At 39.0% G+C, this 21,242-nt stretch overlaps 2 protein-coding genes across 2 annotated transcripts; one reads left to right on the top strand and one right to left on the bottom strand.

Moving 5' to 3' along the window:
• DEFB115 (defensin beta 115) lies at positions 2,477 to 7,594 on the top strand. Its single transcript, XM_013983165.2, has 3 exons — positions 2,477 to 2,634; positions 4,355 to 4,517; positions 7,423 to 7,594. Exons 1-3 carry the CDS (start codon positions 2,541 to 2,543, stop codon positions 7,565 to 7,567), a joined length of 402 nt encoding a protein of 133 aa, XP_013838619.1. The 5' UTR covers positions 2,477 to 2,540; the 3' UTR covers positions 7,568 to 7,594.
• Positions 17,078 to 17,555, bottom strand: LOC692190 (preprobeta-defensin 108-like; the record flags this gene model as incomplete). Its single annotated transcript, NM_001040641.1, is given in 1 exon segment — positions 17,078 to 17,555. A coding segment is annotated over 1 exon segment (222 nt). The 3' UTR covers positions 17,078 to 17,203.

Genomic DNA, 21,242 nt, shown 5'->3' on the forward strand with positions numbered 1-21,242 from the left:
TGGCTCGGATCCCGCGTTGCTGTGGCTCTGGCGTAGGCCGGTGGCTACAGCTCCGATTTGACCCCTAGCCTGGGAACCTCCATATGCCTTGGGAGCGGCCCAAGAAATAGCAACAACAACAACAACAACAACAAAGACAAAAAAAGAAAAAGAGCAAAGACCTAAAGGCATAAGTGACTTAATTTTAAGTACTGTTATGTGCCTAGAGGTCAGAGTAAGAACTTAACCCTTTACCACCTAAGTGGCTTTTTAAATAGTAAAAGAACTTATACAAACCATGTATCATCCACCCATAGCCACTCCTCACTTGATCTCATCTAGAGAGCACAATAAAAGCAGTGCTCTTTCCACTTACCTGCAATTTCCAGCCAAGACTTCCAGTTCGGCCCTCTAGGCCTGCACAGAACATGGCTTTTCAGAAGAAAACAATGGTAACTCTCTGCAGCCCATCAGCTTTTCGGTTTAAACAGGGATTTTCTTCCATCGTTACTCAGCCATCCATCCTCTGGCAGGATAGAAAAGAACATGTGTGGTGAGAACAGGTAAACCAGAGCTGAAGTCACGCCTCACTCTAAGCACTGTGTAACCCTGAGCAAATCACATGCACCTGTCAGGAATCCTGTGAGGATCCTATGGAGCCAGGTATATACAGTTCTTGTCATAGTTACGGACAGACAATGAGAGTTCGGTGGATGGCTTTATGCTCGCTGCTTTCCTAGAGAACAAGACAGCAAGGGCAAAATAGCCTCCTGAAGCCCATCAGTCTGTACCTAAGACCTGGAGACTACCTGGGGAGGAGTATAATAGAACACTGGACCCATGAAAAAGGAGTAAATAACCATAAGACAGAGCAAGAATCCAAAAAAGAAGATCCAGTGGACCCACAGACAGACTTCTTGATGGAGTCAAGGCAGGGTCTCCTTCTCTACCTGCTTTGTTAGTTTATTCTTTTTTTTTTTTTTTTTGTCTTTTTGCCTTTTCTAGGGCCGTGCCCGTGGCACATGGAGATTCCCAGGCTAGGGGTCTAATTGGAGCTGTGGCTGCCAGCCTACACCACAGCAACACAGGATCTGAGCTGCATCTGCGACCTACACCATAGCTCAGAGCAACACCAGATCCTCAATCCACTGAGCAAGGCCAGAGATCGAACCCGCAACCCCACTATTCCTAGTCGGATTTGTTAACCACTGAGCCATGACGGGAACTCCTGTTGGTCTGTCCTTCAGAGCCAGAGTCCAAGAAAGGCCCAGAAGCAGCTAATATCAAGGATTTGGGTAGAAAATGAGGAGAAAACACAGAGTTAAAAAGAGCTGGACTGTGAGTTGGGTTATGAGGGCTCTCAGGATTTTCTTTCTTGCCTAGAGTGTGATCCTAGGTAATTTTCTTCTATTTTGTGGGCCTGTATTTTCTTAGCTGAGAAAAACCAAATCTAAGGTCTATCAGGACATAAGCAAATGCCGTACGTATGTTTATTCATTCATTCTTTCCAACAAATTCACTGCAACAGACTGGACACACAGAAATCACAGCCAGTCCCTACTTTTAGGGGTCTGACTTTCTGTTAAAAGTTGCCCCTGACCGTGTCAGTCCCATAAAGGAGATGAACTAGAAAAATGCTTAGTTCCAACTTATCCTGATAAACATTAAGACAGAAAAAAAGGAAGCAGAGAGGCTATAAGAATGTAAGGGAGGTGTGGCTGCAAAAAAAAAAAAAAAAAAAAAAAAAAAGAGAACTCTGCCTTAATGAGCTAATTATTTTTCTAAGGCTCCTGCCATTCCCAATTAAATAACACCTACAAATGTTGCTGTCCTTCAGTGGTGAAACTGTATAAAAGTTGGATTTTAGTATGGTATCATAAATTAAATTCTTGACCAGCTTTCTTATTGAAGACAACCTGATGTTTATTTCTTGGTTCAGTGGACTCATGGCTTCATCTAACAAAAATGTGGACCGGTATAATGAGTGACATAATGAAATTCTTGAATGTTTTATTCTTACCTTGAAAAACTCTAAGGAGAATAACTATTTGAATGCTTGACTATTTGAAATGCCTTTCAAAAATATGTATATTATGAGCATCTCTTTAAAACAGCAGCGGAGTAAGGTGCTAAAAAATTTATGGTGAGGTATAGGAATAGATGGATAAACTTTAAGATACCCTGTAGCCTATACATTGTAGAGGCAGGGAACAAGTGATTGGGACCTCCATCAGGAATAAAGGTCATTAAAGAAAAAAAAGAAAGAATGAAAGGGAGGGGGCTAAACTACCCAAGGAGAGAAGTAGAAAGGCCTTCCTGGACAGTGCGTCTATTCTCCATCATACTTTTGTAGGACTTATATGTCCTTTGCTAATGCCTTCCACCTTCCCAGATGATATCTAGAGAAGGACACCAGATGATCGATTTACACTTCTGACCTATAAGCTGATGTCCTGGGTGGTGGAACATTCTGCCCTTCTTTGATTTATTGTCCATGACTCAGCCCTACCCAAGTTAATAAAACACAGGGTGAAAACCTACCTTCCTTAACCACAATCAGTATGCTGCTGGATCACTCCTCACCCCTCTTGGGATACATCAAACTCTTGTTCCTGGCCTTAGCTGTCCTTGTGGTCCTCGCTCAGGCTTCCCCAGGTAACCAGACCATGGGGAGGAGGGCAAAGGGAGTAAGAATGGGGTCCAACTCATAGAATCATTGGGAAACTAAACACGTGTGGGAGTGAGGACAGCTCACAGGGGAGGCTCAGCTCTTGTGAGAAGCCTTATAATGAATATGCCAGGGTTTCTTGTATGAAGCCCCTTCCTTACGCAAAAGCAGCTCTCAAATCCTTAGTGTCCTTAATATCATTGTCCCACATGTCAAAATGGTCTCATCTGTCACTTCTAGTGGATAGCATTTCTCTACCACCTCTTGTAGTAACCCGTTCCTTTACTTTGCCTCTCCAGTGTTGTTTGGCTTTGAATGTTCCTTTAAATCAATTGAGGAAGTCTTAGTACATACAGTGAAAATTTTGTAGGTTGATTTTAGATACCTAGAGGTTGTAAATAGGCTCAGGTGTGGAGCTGGGGCTAGGACAGAAGATATTGGATTCCAGATTGAACATGACCAAAACACTTTAAAATACAACAGGCTTCATAGTCAAGTGTTAAGTCATTTTATTTATTTATTTATTTATTTTGGTCTTTTTACCATTTCTTGGGCTGCTCCCGTGGCATATGGAGGTTCCCAGGCTAGGGGTCTAGTCGGAGCTGTAGCCACTGGCCTATGCCAGAGCCACAGCAACACGGGATCCAAGCCGCATCTGCAACCTACGCCACAGCTCACGGCAACACTGGATCCTTAACCCACTGAGCAAGGCCAGGGATCGAACCTGCAACCTCATGGTTCCTCGTCGGATTCGTTAATCACTGAGCCACGATGGGAACTCCAGTCAAGTGTTAAGTAATTTTCTAACAAAAATGTTTTCAACTTGTACTTCCCAGGGATTCTAAAAGTTTATGGCTTTTAATTCCATGATTTCCCCTTGGGTCACTGCTGATCTCTCTTGGATCAGCTTTTCAAACTGAAAGTATTTGTCAATCACTCAGTTGTTCTAGAAGCAAATGAAGGTAATTGTGGGCTAATCTTGAGTTGGTTTCAGCCTGCCTTAAACTCTGGGGAGGGCAACTGGAACAGAAGAAGGAGTGCAGTCATCTTGACTCTGTTTTTTTCCTGTCCAAATGTCCTAGTGAGAAAGAAAGAATTGAGAATTATCTCCCAGGAGGGGAGCTGGGGGTGGGAAGAGACAAGTAGAAGTAATCTGTAATTTAAACCAAGATACTATGATCTCTCCACTGAGGAAGCTGGGTCTACACTTTGTGTTCTATTGACCTATGTAGGGTTAAGAATATCTGCCTGCTGATAATCCATATAAATTAATCATCCAGTGTTCAAAGTCCTGCTCTATACATCATCTGGGGCAAGCACTAGAACAGTGCCTGGCACATAATCGGTGCTCAGCAAAACACTGTTGAATGAATAATGAATGGAGAAGGAAAAAACCAGATAGTTGAAGGCATAGTCCTATTCCTTGGCAAGCATCTAGATCTGGGGACAAGGAGGAACCAGTGTCAATGGGACTGAGAAAAATGACGGAGATGAAAATATAAGGAGGCAGGACAATAACTACTCATGTGTAACGCGTGTCGAGACCAGCAGTAAGAATTCGCTATGCACAACTTTATTTAATATACCCCAAAATGCCATTACATTTCAATAGTTCATCGGAACCATTTTACCATAATTACCAACATCTCTAGTATAATGGTCTTTACTTTTTCACATATTTGTTTATTCATGTCTTTATTTTGATAGATGGATGGGCCAGAACGTGCGGTTATGGAACTGGGAGATGCAGGAAACAATGCAAAGAAAATGAGAAGAAGAAAGGAAAATGTGTGGTCAGAATGATTTGCTGCATCCCTGCGGTAAAGCATACATCACTGGAATTCGCCAAGAAAGAAGAGACAGCATATAGGTTTGTGGCAAGTACAGCTAAGGCTTGTGACAAGGGAATTTTGGCAGTTATCACAATGAGTCAGTGAGATAGCTGTGCAGGTCATCTGCATGGTCTCTGGGGCCTTAGTATCTAAGGATACCCAGGATACCTGGGTCCTCATTTGATCCATTAAAAAAATATACACTTATTCTGGCTATCATTCTTGTCTCTCTAGTTCTTTGTAGCCTAACATCCCTAGATTACCCCAGGATATAACTGGGATATCAGTTCTCATGGCGAAATAATTTTATAAAGTCTGAATCCTGAATTCCTAAGCCTCTAACTGGGTGCTTCTGGATCTCTAAAGATGGAAAATGTCCAAGCTAGTGGAAATTCCACCTCGGTCACACATTATTATCTAATGTTTCATCCTCGACTCTGGATATAAGTCAGTGTTACCCCCAAGTCATTTTTTGCTTCTTGAGCTCAAGCTTTAACTCAAGCAAGTCTCTGCCTCAACTGTCCCACTCTTGGAATTTATCCTTTATTCCAAACACTTAATCATACTTGGCTGTTGAAAGATTGGCATGCCCTCTGCCTAGGAGGCAATCATTCCTGCCCCAACCAAAGGGGAAAATAGTACAACAAACAAACTCAATAACAAAACAAAAACAAAAACAAAAGCCTTCAATTTTACCAAGAACTTACTGTGTCCCATGCCTCGTTCTAAGCACTTGACATACATAACCCCATTTTGCCCCAACAATAGTTCCATGAGGTAGGAAATAGTATTATGTCCTTTGGCCAGAAGAGGATACGAAGTCACAGAGAGTTTAAGTGACTTGCCCCAAACAGCACATATCTAGTTCAATGCCTGAGCTTAGACATTATGCTTCCTTAAGGTGGATCATGATTGTTGCAGGAAGAAAAGCATCCTTTTGCTCTTCCCATCCAGAACCTACTTTCTTAATGTGGAAAGTGTGGTGAATAGGAAAAATTTGTAAAGCCTCTGTGTGGTTAAAGCCTGTAACAATGGCAGCCCTGAATGGTATATGGGGGCACAAATAGAAATTATCACCAGTTGCAGTTAAGGAGGAAGTCGTTCCTATTTAAGAGATGATCTTAGTTCAGAGGCCAACACCTGGTCTAAAAGTTGAAAAATTATCCTTAGCCTCTGTTGACATAATTATCTGGAGAACACAGTCTGAAGCAAAGTACGTCATTACATAATGGCAGCTTCTAACCCTTTAACCCATTTCTCAGATACTTTCAATTCTATTCTTTCATTTTTCCCATTGTAATAGTAGGAGGTAACTTTCATATCCCAAAACTTACAGGATGTCCTCGGGATATCTGGGGAGTGGCTTAGAGATTGGATCTCAGGTTACCTAGGCACAGGGATGCTAATCAACACTTCCATCCCAACCCAGATCACAACAATGGCTGAAGATAATACTAGAAGCTACCTGTTCTTGAACTAAAGGTTTTTTTTTTTTTTTCCCCTTTTTTAAGGCATATGGAAGTTCCCAGGTTAGGGGTTGAATTGGAGCTGTTGCTGCTGTCCTGTACCCCAGCCACAGCAATGCCAGATCCAAGCTGCCTCTGCGACCTACATCATAGCTCACAGCAATGCTGGATCCTTAACCCACTGAGCGAGGCCAGGGATTGAACCCACATCCTCATGGATACTAGTCGGGTTTGTAACTGCTGAGCCACTACGGGAACTCTGAACTAAATTTTTAATGTATGTTTAGTAAGAGAAATTACACCCACAAATAGACCCAGAAGTCTTAGAGAATCACGTAAACATGACTCCAGGTTCACAATCCCCAAGAAGTGAAAAGAGTCCTGGGTAAATAGAGATGTGCTAATAGGATGTGACTAAGTCAACTTACTACTCAGTTTGTCCATCCACAAAAGAAGTTGGGAAGAGGAACTGTCTCGGTTATAAACTCTATATGCTTTTCAACTCAAAGTCATCTTCACTCTTTAAATTACGGTGAAAATCAGAGTTCCTGTTTCTCATTGGGTTAAGAACATGACATAGTGTCCATGAGGATGAGGGTGTGATCCCTGGCCTTGCTCAGTAGGTTAAGTGTCTGGTGTTGCCATAAGCCATGGCGTAGGGTCACAGATGTGGCCTGATCCAGTGTTGCTGTGGCTGTGGCGTAGGCCAGCAGCTGCAGCTCTGATTCGGCCCCTAGCCCAGGAACTTCCATATGCTGCAGCTGTGACCATAAAAAGAAAAAAAAAAATAAAGTAAAATAAAACAAATTATGGTGAAAATCCATTCTCTACCTACTACTTTAGAAGATGCTATTTTGGTGGGCAAAGACGTGGTGAATGAAAAGATACTAAGCAATAAAGAATTTCTCTCACGTTAAGCACTCAAGCCATAATCTTAAAATACACCTTCTTCCTCACTGCTCCTCCGACCTACCTCCACTTACCATGTCAGCCACAAAGACCTTTCATGTCTGCCTCCAACACCTATTCCCCACCTCTGCCTCTGCTATTCTAATTCAGACATCATCTTCCCTTGCCTATCGTTATGGGCTGAACTGTGTCCCCTTGAAATCCCCGAGTTCAGAATTCCCATTGTGGCACAGCAGAAACGAATTCCACTAGTATCCATGAGGATGCAAGTTTGATTCCTGGCTTTGCTCAGTGGGTTAGGGATCCTGTGTTGCTGTGGCTGTGGTGTAGGCCAGCAGCTGCAGCTCTAATTAGACGCCTAGCCTGGGAACTTCCATATGCCGTGATGCAGCCCTAAAAAGCAAAGCAAAAAACAAAAAAAAGCATCGTATATTGAAGTCCTAATGCCCAGTACCTCAGCATGCGACTGCATTTGGAGATAGGATCAGGAGGCAATTTAAAAAGGTAATTGAGTTGAAATGAGGTCATTAGGGTGAGTGCTAATCCATTACTATGGCATTTTTATAAGGCGATTAGGAAACAGACACACTGCAGAGGAAAACTATGAGAAGATGCTGAGAGAAGATGGATGTCTACAAATCAAGGAGAGAGTTCTTAGAAGAAATCAACCCACCAACACCTTGATCTTGGACTTTCAGCTTCTGGAATTGTGAGAAAATAAATTTCTTTTGTTTAAACCACCCAGACTGTGGATCTTTGTTATGGCAGCCCTAGCAGCTTAATGCACACATTCTGTAACATTTCCATCTTATCGATTGTTTTCTCTCCTATTATGCCTTTGACTCACTCCAATCTTTCCATGTAGTTGCCAGGGCATAGTTTCTAAAACCCGAATCTGACATTTTTGTTTTTCTTTCCAAGCCCTTCAAAAGCTATATAGCGATTACAAGAATCAGTTCTAAACTCCCTTTAGGACAATCCCCTACTCATCTTGGTAGTCCCCTTTCAATTCCCACTATGGGAGTTCCCGTCGTGGCGCAGTGGTTAACGAATCCGACTAGGAACCATGAGGTTGTGGGTTCGATTCCTGCCCTTGCTCAGTGGGTTGGGATCCGGCGTTGCAGTGAGCTGTGGCATAGGCTGGCAGCTACATCTCCGATTAGACCCCTAGCCTGGGAACCTCCATATGCCGAGGGAGCGGCCCAAGAAATGGCAAAAAGACAAAAAAAGAAAAAAAAAATTCCCACTATTGATCTCACAAGCCATTTGTGTTCTTAGGAATTAATCTGTTTCTTGCCCTTCTTATAGGCTTCCCTTTTGCTGAGAAGGTTATTCTTGCAAACTAGACTCATGCTTCTTTGTAAACAACACTTAAACAGTTCTTCTACTTTCCCTAAGATATATATTTATTCCTTTTTTCTCCAGAAGGAATTTTTTATTTACTTACTTTTTTAACAGATAAAAATTGTATATATTTAAGATGCAAACTGTTGCATTTGGAATGGATAAGCAATGAGATCCTGCTGTATAGCACTGGGAACTTTATCTAGTCACTTGTAATGGAGGATAATGTGAGAAAAAGGATGTATGTGACTGGGTCACTTTGTTGTACAGTAGAAAATTGACAGAACATTGGAAACCAACTCTAATGGAAAAAATAAAAATCATTAAAAATTTTTAAAGAATTGCATATATTTAAGATAACATTGTGATGATTCAGTGCATGTATACATAATTAATTAGCACACCCATCATGCCATATAGTTGTCTTTTAAAACAATTTGAACTATAGTTGATTTTTTAAAAAATTTCTATTAAAGAAAATTTACAATGTTCTGTCAAATTCTGCGGTACAGCAAAGTGACACAGTTATACATATTACATGCATTTTTTTCTCATATTATTTTCCATCATTTCTATCACAAGTGATTAAACATGGTTCCCTGCGCTGTACAGCAGACCTTATTTCTTATCCATTTTAAATATAATTTGCATCTACCAACTTCAAACTCCCAGTCTATCCTACTCCTCCCCCTCCCCCTTGGCAACCACAAGTTCATTCTCCATGTCTGTGAGTCTGTTTCTGTTCTGCAGGTAGGTTCATTTGTACCATATTTTAGATTCCACTTATAAGTGATATCATATGGTATTTTTCTCTCTTTCTAACTTACTTGATTTAGTATGAGAATCTCTAGTTACATTCATGTTGCTGCAAATGGCGTTGTTTTGTTCTTTTTATGGCTGAGTAGTATTCCATTGTGTACATGTACCACATCTTCTTAATCCATTCATCTGTTGTTGGACATTTAGGCTGCTTCCATGTCTTGGCTATTGTGAATAGTTTTGCAATAAACCTAGGGGTGTATGTATATTTTTGAATTATAGTTTTGTCCAGATATATGCCCAGGAGTGGGATTGCTGGGTCATATGATAGTTCTATTTTTAGTTTTGTGAGGAACCTTCATATTATTTTCCTTAGTGGTTGTACCAATTTACATTCCCACCAACAGTGTAGAAGGGTTCCCTTCTTTTCCTACACCCTCTCTATCATTTGCTATTTGTAGAATTATTAATGATTGCCTTTCAGACTTGTGTGAGGTGGTACCTCATGTAGTTTTGTTTTGCATTTCTCTAATAATGAGTGATGTTGAGCATTGTTTCATGTGCCTGTTGGCCATCTGCATGTCTTCTTTGGAGAAATGTCTATTTAGGTCTTCTGCCCATTTTTTCAATGAGGTTATTTGGGGTTTTTTTTTGTTGTTGAGTTGTATGAGTTTTTTGTATATTTTGGAGATAAAGCTGTTGTCAGTTGCATCATTTGCAACTACTTTTTCTCATTCTGTATGTTGTCTTTTCATTTTTAAATTTTAATGGTTGCCTTTACTATGCAAAAGCTTGTCAGTTTGATTAGCTTCCATTGGTTTATACTTGTTTTTTTTTTTTTTTTTTTTTTGTCTTTTGTCTTTTTGTTGTTGTTGCTATTTCTTGGGCCGCTCCCGCGGCATATGGAGGTTCCCAGGCTAGGGGTTGAATCGGAGCTGTAGCCACCAGCCTACACCAGAGCCACAGCAACGCGGGATCCGAGCCGCGTCTGCAGCCTACACCACAGCTCACGGCAACGCCGGATCCTTAACCCACTGAGCAAGGGCAGGGACCGAACCCGCAACCTCATGGTTCCTAGTCGGATTCGTTAACCACTGCGCCACGATGGGAACTCCTATACTTGTTTTTATTTCTATTACTTTGGGAGACTGACCTAAGCAAACATTTGTACAGTTGATGTTAGAGATTGTTTTACCTATGTTCTCTTCTAGGAGTTTTATGGTGTCATGTCTTATATTTAAGTCCTTAAGCCATTTTGAGTTCATTTTTGTGCGTGGTATGAGAGTGTGTTCTGGTTTCATTGATTTACATGCAGCTGTCCAGTTTTCCCAGCATCAGTTGCTGAAGAGACTGTCTTTTCCCCGTTTTATATTTTTGCCTCATTTGTTGAAGAGTGTCTGGGTTTATTCTGGGTTCTGTATTCTGTTCCATTGGTCTGTACATCTGTTTTTGTACAAGTACCACACCATCTTGAGTACTGTAAATTTGTAATATTGTCTGAAGTCTGGGAGAGTTTGGTTGTTTTTTTCCTCAGGATTGCTCTGGCAATTCTGGGTCTTTTATGGTTCCATATAAATTTTTGGATGGTTTGTTTAGTTTAGTGAAAAATGTCATGGGTAATTTGATAGGGATTGCATTACAATCTGTAGATTGCTTTGGGTAGTATGATCATTTTAACAACATTAATTCTTACGATCCAGGAGCTTGGAATATATTTCCGCTTCTTTGAATCCTCTTTAATTTCCTTGTTTAATGTTTTATAGTTCTTGGCATATAAGTCTTTCATCTCTTTGGCCTGGTTTATTCCTAGGTATTTAATTTTGGGGGGTGCAATTTTAAAATATATTATATGTTTATATTCCTTTTCTAATATTTCATTGTTAGTATACAGAAATGCAACCGATTTCTGAATGTTAATCTTGTATCCTGCTACTTTGCTGAATTTGTTGATCAGTTTGAGTAGTTTTTGTGTGGAGTCCTTAGGGTTTTCTACATATAGTATCCTGTCATCTGCATAGAGTGAAAACTTTACCTCTTCCAATTTGGAAACATTTTTTTCCTTTTATTTGATTGCTGCGGCTAGGACATCCATCCAATACAACGTTGAATAAAAGTGGTGAGAGTGGGCATACTTGTCTTGTTCCAGATTTTACTGGGAAGGCTTTCAGCTTTTCTCCATTGAGTATTATATTGGCTGTGGGTTTGTCATAAACGGCTTTGATTATGTTAGGATATGTTCCCTCTATACCCACTTTGGTAAGAGTTTTTATCATGAATGCATGTTGGATTTTGTCAAATGCTTTTTCTGCATCTGTTGAGATGATCGTGTGGATTTTTACTTCTCTTTTGTTAATGTGGTGTATGAGTATGACATTGATTGAGTTGCATATGTTGAACCATCCTTGTGAACTTGGGATGAATCACTCTTGGTCACAGTATGTGATCTTTTTTATACATTGTTGGATTCAGTTGGCTAAAATTTTGTTGAGAATTTTTGCGTCTATATTCATCAAAGATATGGGCCTATAATTTTCTTTTTTTGGTAGTATTTTTGTCTGGTTTTAGTATTAGGGTGATGATGGCTTCATAGAATGTCTTTGGGAGTGTTTCTTCTTCAATACTCTGCAAAAGCTTAAGAAGGATGGGTAAAAATTCTTCTTTGTATGTTCTGTAGAATTTGCCTGTGAAGCCGTCTGATCTTGGACTTTTGTTTGTATAGAGTGTTTTTTATTACATGTTAATTTCATTTCTAGCAATCAGTCTGTTCAAATTATTTATTTCTTCTTGATTCAGTTTTGGCAGACATGTCTCTAGAAAGTTGTCCGTTTCTTCTAGGTTGTCAAGTTTTTTGGCATATAATTGTTCATAGTATTCTCTTATGGTTTTTTGCATTTCTGAAGTGTCCATTGAAATCTCTCCATTTTCATCTCATTTTTTAAATTTTGGTTCTCTTTATCTTCTTCTCGGGTGTCTGGCCAGAGGTTTGTCAGTTTTGCTTACCTTTTCAAAGAACCAGCTCTTGGTTTTATTGATTTTTTCCTGTTGTTTTTTGAGTCGCTATTTTATTGATTTCTTCTCTGATCTTTATGATTTCTTTCTTTCAGCTGACTTTAGGTTTTGTTTGTTTTTCTTTTTCTAATTCTTTCAGGTGGTAGTTTAAGTTGTTGAATTGATATTTTTCTTCTTTTTGAGGAAGGCCCTTATGGCTATGAACTTCCCTCCAAGAACTGCTTTTGCAGCATCCCATAGATTTTGAATGGTGTTTTCATTGTCATATATCTCAAGATATTTTTGAATTTCCCTTTTGATTTTCTCATTGACCCACTTGTCTTTTAGTAGCATGTTGTTTAGTTTCCATGTAGTCAGTTTTTTCTCATTTGTTTCCTGTGGTTGGTTTTTTCTCATTTGTTTCCTGTGGTTGATTTCTAGTTTTATGCCATTGTGGTCAGAGGAGATGCTTGAAATGATTTTTATACATTTAAATTTGTTGAGGTTAGTTTTGTGCCCCAGTATGTGGTCAATCCTTGAAAACGTTTCATGTGAACTTGAAAAGAATGTATATTATGGTTTTTTTTTTAATGTAATGTCCTGAAAATATCAATTAAGCCTAACTATTGTGTCTTTTAGGATCTCTGTTGCCTTATTGATTTTCTGTCTAGAGCATATGCCCATTCATGTGAATGGGGTTTTAAAATCTCCTACTCATTGTATTCCCATCATTTGCTCCTTTTATGTCTGTTAGTATTTGTTGTATGTATTTGGGTGCTCCTATATTAGGGGCACATATATTGACAACTATAATATCCTCTTCTTGAATTGATCCTTTTATCATTAAATAGTGTCCTTCTTTGTCTTTCTTTACGGCCTTTGTTTTAAGGTCTATTTTGTGATATGAGTATTGCAACTCCCACTTTCCCGTCATTTCCGTTCACGTGAAATATCTTTTTCCATCCCCTCACTTTCAATTTATATTTGTCCTTTGCTCTAGGATAAGTCTCCTGTAGGCAGCATATTGTAGGCTCTTTCTTCCCCCTCCAGTCTGCCAGTCTATGTCTTTTGATTGGAGCATTCAGTCCATTGACATTTAAGGTAATTATTTATAAATACATATTTATTGCCATTTTAAATCTTGTTTTCCAGTTGATTCTATGTTTTTCCTTTGTTCCTCCCTTTTTTTGGTTGGATGATTTCCTTTTATTTTTTGCTTTTGTCCTCTTCTTTTTTTATGAATGTGTTATTTGGTTTTGATTTGTGGTTGCCCTGTTTTTCAAGTGTATTAACCCTTTCCTATATCTGCTTGCTTTAGCCTGATAGTCATATAGGCCCAAACGCATTCTAAAAAAAGAGTCTAGATTTTCTTACTCTCTTTCCACATATTTTATGATTTTGATGTCCTTTTTTACATCTTCATGTTTATCCTTTCACTGTTTCTTGTGTTTATCATCACTTTTACCAACAGTTTTTTTTCCTTTTAGATCTGTATACTGGTTTATTTAAATGATTACTTTCCAATTGTGATTTTCTCCATCCTATATCTTCTTACTTCTTTCACATTCATTGGAGATCATTCAGTATTTCTTTTAGAATGGGTTTAATATAGCTGTATTCTTTTAGTTTTTGTTTGTTGGGGAATTTCTTTATTTCTTCTTCTGTTTTAAATGAGAAACTTGCTGGGTAGTGTATTATAGGCTGCAAATTTACCCCTTTTAGAACTTTGAATATATCTTGCCACTCTCTTCTGGCCTATAGCTCTCCTGTAGAGAAATTAGCTTCTAGAGTTATTGGGGTCAAACCCCTTATAATTAACTCTTTGGTTTTCTCTTGCTGCCTTTAGAACCATCTCTTTATCTTTAACTTTTGCCATTTTTACCATATTATATCTTGGTGTGGGTCTTTTTGGTTTCAACTTGTTTGAGACCGTCTGTGCTTCCTGTGTCTTGATATCTTTTTCCTTCAGATTTGGTAAATTTTCAGCTGTAATTTTTCAAGTATATATTCAACCCCCTTTTATTTTTCTTCTCCTTCTGGAGTTCCTATTATGCATAGATTGGCCTGCTTTATATTATCCCACAGATCTCTTATATCGCTTTCATGTTTTTTTCATTTGGTTTTCTGTGTTCTGTTCTGATTGGGTGATTTCCATAATTCTATCTTCCAAGTCACTTATTCTTTCCTTTGCATGATTCATTCTTCTCTTCAATGCCTTTAACTCAGCTTGAATCTCTGCAAATAAATTTTCTAATTTTTCTTGGCTTTTATAGTTTCTATTTCCTTTCTAAAATAATCTGCGTTACTGTTCATATCCACTCTTAATTCCTTCAGTATTTTCATTACCTCCTTTTTGAACTTGGCATCTGTTAGACTGCAGAGGTCTATTTCATTTTTTTTGCCTTCAGGGAAATTCTCCTGTTCTTTTAATTGGGAGTGGTTCCTGAGTGTCCTTGTTTTGCTTATATTTTTTTTATTCTCTGAGTTTAGAGAAAATGACTATCTTGTCTTGAAGGAGGGCTATTTATATGGGAGAGCACCTATAAGTAGCTTGTGAGGGCTTACGGTGTGTGTGTGTGTGTGTGTGTGTGTATAACTTTTTTTTTTTGGCATGAGGGCTACTTTTGGTTTGGATGCTTGCTGTCTCTTTCCTCAGTGTGTACAGACTGTTATCCCCTTGATAGAGGGTGTTCCAGTGTACTGCCTGCATGTGCTTCCGGAGAGATGGAGCAATGAGCAGGGCCTGTAGCTAGTGCTAGGTCCTCAGGGATGTGGAGGCTGCACCCAGAGACTTCGGCAGCAACAACAGCAAGGTGTGGGTGTCCCCACGGAAGTGAGGGCAAAGTGTGGTGCTCAGTTGCAAGGCCCTCCTCAGTGGTAACCCATATTCTTAGGACCTTCAGTGGTAGAAGGCTGTGCTCACCTCAGGAGTCCAAAATGGCTGTAGCACTTTGCACCCACTGACCATAGCCGTGCATGCAGAGAAAGATATTCCTATAGTGATCCTAGCCCTCGTCCTCTGATAGTCCCCCCAAAATGGTATCTTGCTTCTCCTGCAGGCCTGGATCTCCTCCTTTGCTGACCTGGCTGTGGTACTCCTCTCCCCAGCCAATGGTGCACTGACTCCTAGCCCCTCAGATTGTCTCCACACAGCTAACCCTAGTCCTTTCCTTGTAACTGACCTCCAAAGGCTGAGTCTCAGAGCCCAGCCCCCACCAGAGTGTCTCAGGCCATGGTGTCCTGTGTGGTAGAAATGTGGAACCGATGATCTGTGCTGCTCTCTCTCTGCTTTGCCCTCCTCAGTCCTGCTGAGCTTTTCTCCAAGGCGTTGAGGCTCCCTCTTTGTCCCAGCTGATCTCCCTATCAGTTAGGTGGCCTCCCAGAGTGTGGACTCCTTTCACAGCTCCCTCTCAGGAGAGCTGGTCCCATCCTGGTCTCTCTCTCTCTTTTGCCTTTTGTTCTACTCACTTATGTGGAGGGTTTCTTGCTCTTTGGGGAAGTCTGAGTGGTTCCGCTAGTGTTCAGTAGATGTTCTATGCAAATTGTTCTACATGTAAATGTTTTTTTTATAATGTGATTGTGGGGAAGGTGAGTGCCACATCTTACTCCTCCACCGTCTTGATTCTGTACCCTCAATGCAGTGATTATAAATCTGTTCAAATAACTAAATAAACCATGTTTAAAAATCATTAAAATAAAATATGATGATGATAGCTTGTCAAACTATTGACAATCTATTGAGAGGTTTCAGCAATAGTTTGAGACTCAGTGCATAAGGACTTTTCAAGCCTATGCTTGTATTGTTTTTGTTAATACCCCATTGGCCCAAGTAACTCATCTAGCCAAGACCACAATCAAGTAGGTACCTCTAAATGAGAGGATATGCAAAATCTTATCACAAGGGCATGGCTTCTGGGAGGGGAAGAATTTGTAGCCTTCTTACAATCTTGGTTAGGGACAGAGAGTTTTGTTTATAGATCATCTTCATCTTAATAAATATACTATTTTTATTATTAACTCACTTTGAGGCCTTAATTTCTGAGTGAAAAATAAATATTTGATATATTAATACATTGAAATTTCAAAGTTTGTTACCTCTGCTTAACTGAAAAGATGTAGGATAAAGCCTTCCTCTCCTGGATAGATGTGTGACTAAATTGTGTACTAAGAAGTTTCAGAAAAAAGCCATGCCCTGAAATAATAGGGCCATACCAACTGGAAGTCAGCATGATGTGAATAGCTTTGCAGAGAATTCTGGGCATAACCCTAACTCTCTTCTTTAAATAATCATTTTAATTGAAGTATAACATGTCTATAAAACAGTGCACAAATCATAAGTATACAGTCTGATGAATTATCGCAAAATTAGCAAGCCCATGTAAAAAATGCCCAGGTCAAGAAATAGAACTACCAGCATTACCGAAGTTTATTTCATTTTCCTTTGCAGAGGTTATCACTATCCTGATTTCTAATGTGATGTAACTATTTTTATTCTTTTTAAACTCTATGTAAAAGGGAATCATGGTTTTCCTTACTCATCATTGTGTAATTGAGATTGACCCCTGTTATTGTGTTGAGAAATTGTCTATTAATTGTCATTTTAATGTAGTATATTTATTCTATTGTTGATGTACTTTAGAGCTAAGATGATGCTTCTATGAACATTTTGCATATGCCTTTTGGTGAACATATGAACTCATTACTGTTATGCATATGCTTAAAATGGGTATGGCAAAGCATATGAAATATACATGTTCAATTTTTCATTTATATACCTATCGACGATATATGGGTATTCTGGTTCCTCCACATACTTAACAACATATGGAATTACTATGTGTTCAGCCTTTTGGTATATGCTAAGTAACATCTCACTAATGCTTTACTTGACTTTTACATGATAGCTAATAAGTTTTGACACCTTGCCATATGTTTAGTGCCCATTTAGAGACCCAAATTTGTGACATGCCTGCTCATTTCTTTTTCACACACTGTGGTCAGCAAGCAAGATATAATATCAAGATGTAATATAATATCCCTTCTTCTGTACCCTCTAAACCTACTGAACTATCCCAACATTTTATTTGCTTTTTTTTGAGTGGAGCCTTTTACCAAATTCTATGGCTCCCACTCAATTTACCTCCTCTAATCATGAATCTTCATAGAGCAAAAGACAGACATAGAAGGTTGGAATGAAATTTTATAGTGAAAAAAACTTGACAGGAAGATTTTAATAAGGGAGGAAAGGCTGACAATCTTCAGTAACTAGGTTGACTTGTGGTGCCCGAAAATGGCCAGTTAATCTTTTCTTCTACTACATTAGGAATAATGGTTGAATACGATTTCATACAGCACTTTTTGCCATTTACACAGTAGTGTAATTCAACTTCCTCTGTTCTGCATTTCTTTCTGCATGATCCTTGGTCTTTCTCACATATATTTCCAAAATCTGTCTTCTGTTTCCCAAGTAAGTTCTTCATGCTTCCTGAGAAAGATATGACTATGGTTAGTATCTATAGTTCTGACAACAGAAGACTTACAATGTTAAGTGCATGGGAGCTGTAACAAAAATCATCTAGATTCAAACCGAGGCTCTGACATTTACTAGATCTTGGTCATTGGTCTTTGGACAACTAACTTAAGCTCTTGGTCTCTCCATTGCTCTCATCTCTACAATGGCGATAATAACAGACTATTTCTTAATGTTGTTGTGGCTATTAACTATGTTAAGGTTTGTAAAAATGCTTACAATAGGAGTTCCCGTCGTGGCGCAGTGGTTAACGAATCCGACTAGGAACCATGAGGTTGCGGGTTCGGTCCCTGCCCTTGCTCAGTAGGTTAACGATCCGGCGTTGCCGTGAGCTGTGGTGTAGGTTGCAGACGCGGCTTGGATCCTGCGTTGCTGTGGCTCTGGCGTAGGCTGGTGGCTACAGCTCCGATTCGACCCCTAGCCTGGGAACCTCCATATGCCGCGAGAGCAGCCCAAGAAATGGCAACAACAACAACAACAAAAGACAAAAGACAAAAAAAAAAAAATGAGATTAAGAGACAGAAATTGAAAGAACAATGAGAAGTGAATGGTTTTTGTGTGCTGGTGTCTATACAAACTGCTATAGAAATCCAGAGAAGAAAGTTGTTGCTACATTAGCCAGTATGCTAGTCAAATAGAGGAAGATTTTAAAATTGCACCTTTCAGCCATGCTTTAGCATCATGGTACCCCTGTGTTATCCATCTCGACCTTTGCCCTCATCATGTGACACACTATCTCTTCTGGCACCATCATACTTACAGGAAGAGGAGAAACCTGCAGGGTGCTTCCCAAAAGTGATACTCACACTCTTCTGGCTAGTGACCTGGAGTATTTTCTTTTCTCCAAAACACTTTGGATGGAAGTTATGAGACCCTACCCCCCATCTGTAGTCACCAGAGGAATTGGTAGGAACATACATATCAAAAAAAAGTATCAGGAAGGATTCATTTTCTTCATTACTCATATGTATACAGAGCAGCCCAGAATCATGGGATTCTGCCTACAGTGGTAGCCAAAGAATACCCCCAAAAGTTTTGTTGAAAGCCTTTGCTCTCCTCATTCCAGACCAGCTTCTCTGATTTCATGTTAACCTGAATCACTGTGCATTTTTGATACACAAATAAAGTTAATGTCATCTTTAAATTTTTTCCCGCTTCTGACCAGGAGACAGAGATTTGCTTTCAAATCCCAGCATGGCCTCTAACAATGATTTTAAGACTAAACTCTTTAAAACTAGTCTTTCCATCTTAGAAAAAGGGTTAGAGGAGTTTGACAGATATCAAGTGTGTATAGAAAGAGAAGCTGTAGAAGCATGAATACACTAAAACAGTCCGGGGAATTTTTTAAAATTCTCATTCTAAATCATCTTCTCCAGAGATCCAGCAGGTCTGAGTAAGGTCCATAGGAAGGACACTTTGAAAGAATCCCCCACCAATTATAACAAACCACAACTTGATGTGAATTTCTCAGCTCTTCCTAATCCTGACCTTCTTACACTCACATTTAGATATTTCCTGTGCCATCTCCCCTGGAGATGTATTTTAATACCTTTATTTTAAGATGAACTTAACAATCATAAGGCAAGTAACAACTACATCAGAAAAAAAAAAATCCTGCAACATGCTCGTTGTAGGAGCTCCATCCAGAGCCTAAACACATCCAATATGTGATACACTCATATTCTGCACATGGGACACCCCCAAAATTATCCTCTATAAACTTTAAAAATCTTGATCACTAGTCTAAATTTCTTATTTTAATTTGTTTAGTCATAAGTCAATTCATATATTAATTCATTCAATATCCATTTACTAAGGAAGTAAATAAATCATTTAGCTTAACATGAGAGATAACAGAAATTTATTAGACAGTTTTGGCTTTCAAGTATATCAAGTAGGCTTTGATTTTCTTATTGGAGTAGATTGTTAAAAATAATTCCTGTGAATGTAGTATTCCAGGTGGACATATTAAATAAAAATTAAGGAAATAGAATTCAGTATAATTCTTAAAGAAAAAAGTTCTGCTCTTTTTTTATTTGTAAACCCACTCTCAGTGACCATTACTTTTCCACTGTTTTACTGACCATGGAAAAAATTACACCTCAATGGAAAAGGTAAAATAGGTTAAGATATAAGGGGGTAGGTAGGAGGATGGGGAATAAAAAGAACATGGTCATAAAGACGAAGAAATATTGGAGCAGGAGAGTTAAAAGGAAGGGAAAGAAGAGAAAAGACTGAACATAGTAACTGAACTCAGGCACAAGAAAAAATTAACAAATTTTGCTGTCTATAAAGACAGCTAAAGCTTCTTCTGTGTGTTTGTTGTCTTTTGTTATATTCTGGGGTGTGTTGGGGTTTAACTTGACATGCCAAAATTTGGAGGGATCTGGAAATGTTACATTCTCCTTGTTTTATTTATTTACACTGTCCTCTCCTATATCTAAAGCTATTTATAGTCAATTAGGGTCATATTTAAGGAAGCTTTTGAAGATGGGAAAAGAACATTGAATACATTTGATCTAGAGCTGATTGGTTTTCTTTTTAATAACAACCCTGCTGTGGTCAACTCAAAGGTCTTATTAAAATCCAACCAGCCCATACCCAGATTAACCCAAACTCTATCCATATCAAGCTCACATTCACCCTCCTTAAAACAAACTCCTGAAAAAAACTAACTCCAAATCCAAGGTCTACCTCTATCCTATGCTCATCCAAAGCCCAAATTCAAGACAAACACAACATTAATCAAGCCAACACCAATATCCAGCTTCAACTCAACAGCCAGCCAACATAGAAAACCCATCTACTTTCAGCTTTGCCAACTTCACTGAAAAGTCCATTAAACCAAAAATATAATTCCTAACCCAACCTATCTCAAATCACCAACTCAGCCTAATTCCATAAATACAATCCCTCACTTCCAATTAATCAATATTTTTCTACCATCACGCCAAACAAAAGCTCTTATCCTCTCTACAATGCAATTCATTTACCAACCTCCAAAGAAAACACCTTGATTGATCGTACAAATTCTCATCTTGAACTCAATTCCTCACACCTAACACATGTCTCAAGCTTTCATCTCAATGATATTGCTATCTTAATATACTGTGTCCAATTCTCCTCACCATTACTCCACCCAGGAGCACAAAACCCTTAAATAAATCATACCACTACAAAACCCTTAAATAAAACATACCACTAAGACTCTGGCATGATATGGACCTGGGGTTAACACCCTAAGCTGTCTGAAACAAAGTTACCAAAATTACAAAACCATATGCAGGACCTGAGAACCATTGAGAGAGCCTGAGTTACCTGAAGTCTTATGAACCAGGATCAGAAGAATGACAATCGTCATTAAATAAGGCTTCATAACTGAAAGGTCTTGAGAGAATATAGATCACACACAGAGGACAGAATAGAGATTTTTGCAGCAGGAGAGTGTCCTGCTTTATTAATTTCAAAAGTAGGTCAAGGTTGTGGGCAGTAAACTAAAAAGGATGGGACATACTTGAAATCAGTGAGGCAGAAAGATAACACATATTGCATACTTTATCTGGACACTCTGTGTGAGAGCAGGAGCTTTGCCAACACTCATGATGAAGTGGGCCTTCCTTCCTGTTAAGAGACAAAGTAAAACTAGAGCTGTGTAAGACAGTTCGATCAATCAATCAACTAAACAATAAAATGAGGGAATAATTATAAGAATTAAATAAACTCTAATATATACTTTTTACTCATGTCAGGTGTATATCATATTAATC

This window comes from Sus scrofa, chromosome 17, assembly GCF_000003025.6.
Source record: "Sus scrofa isolate TJ Tabasco breed Duroc chromosome 17, Sscrofa11.1, whole genome shotgun sequence".
Taxonomy (NCBI): domain Eukaryota; kingdom Metazoa; phylum Chordata; class Mammalia; order Artiodactyla; family Suidae; genus Sus; species Sus scrofa.

Coding starts and splice junctions, on each gene's coding strand:
- DEFB115 (XM_013983165.2), top strand. CDS start 2,541: ATGCTGCTGGATCACTCCTCACCCCTCTTGGGATACATCAAACTCTTG. Junction 2,635..4,354: donor CCTCGCTCAGGCTTCCCCAG/GTAACCAGACCA, acceptor TTATTTTGATAG/ATGGATGGGCCAGAACGTGC. Junction 4,518..7,422: donor AAAGAAGAGACAGCATATAG/GTTTGTGGCAAG, acceptor CATTTTTATAAG/GCGATTAGGAAACAGACACA.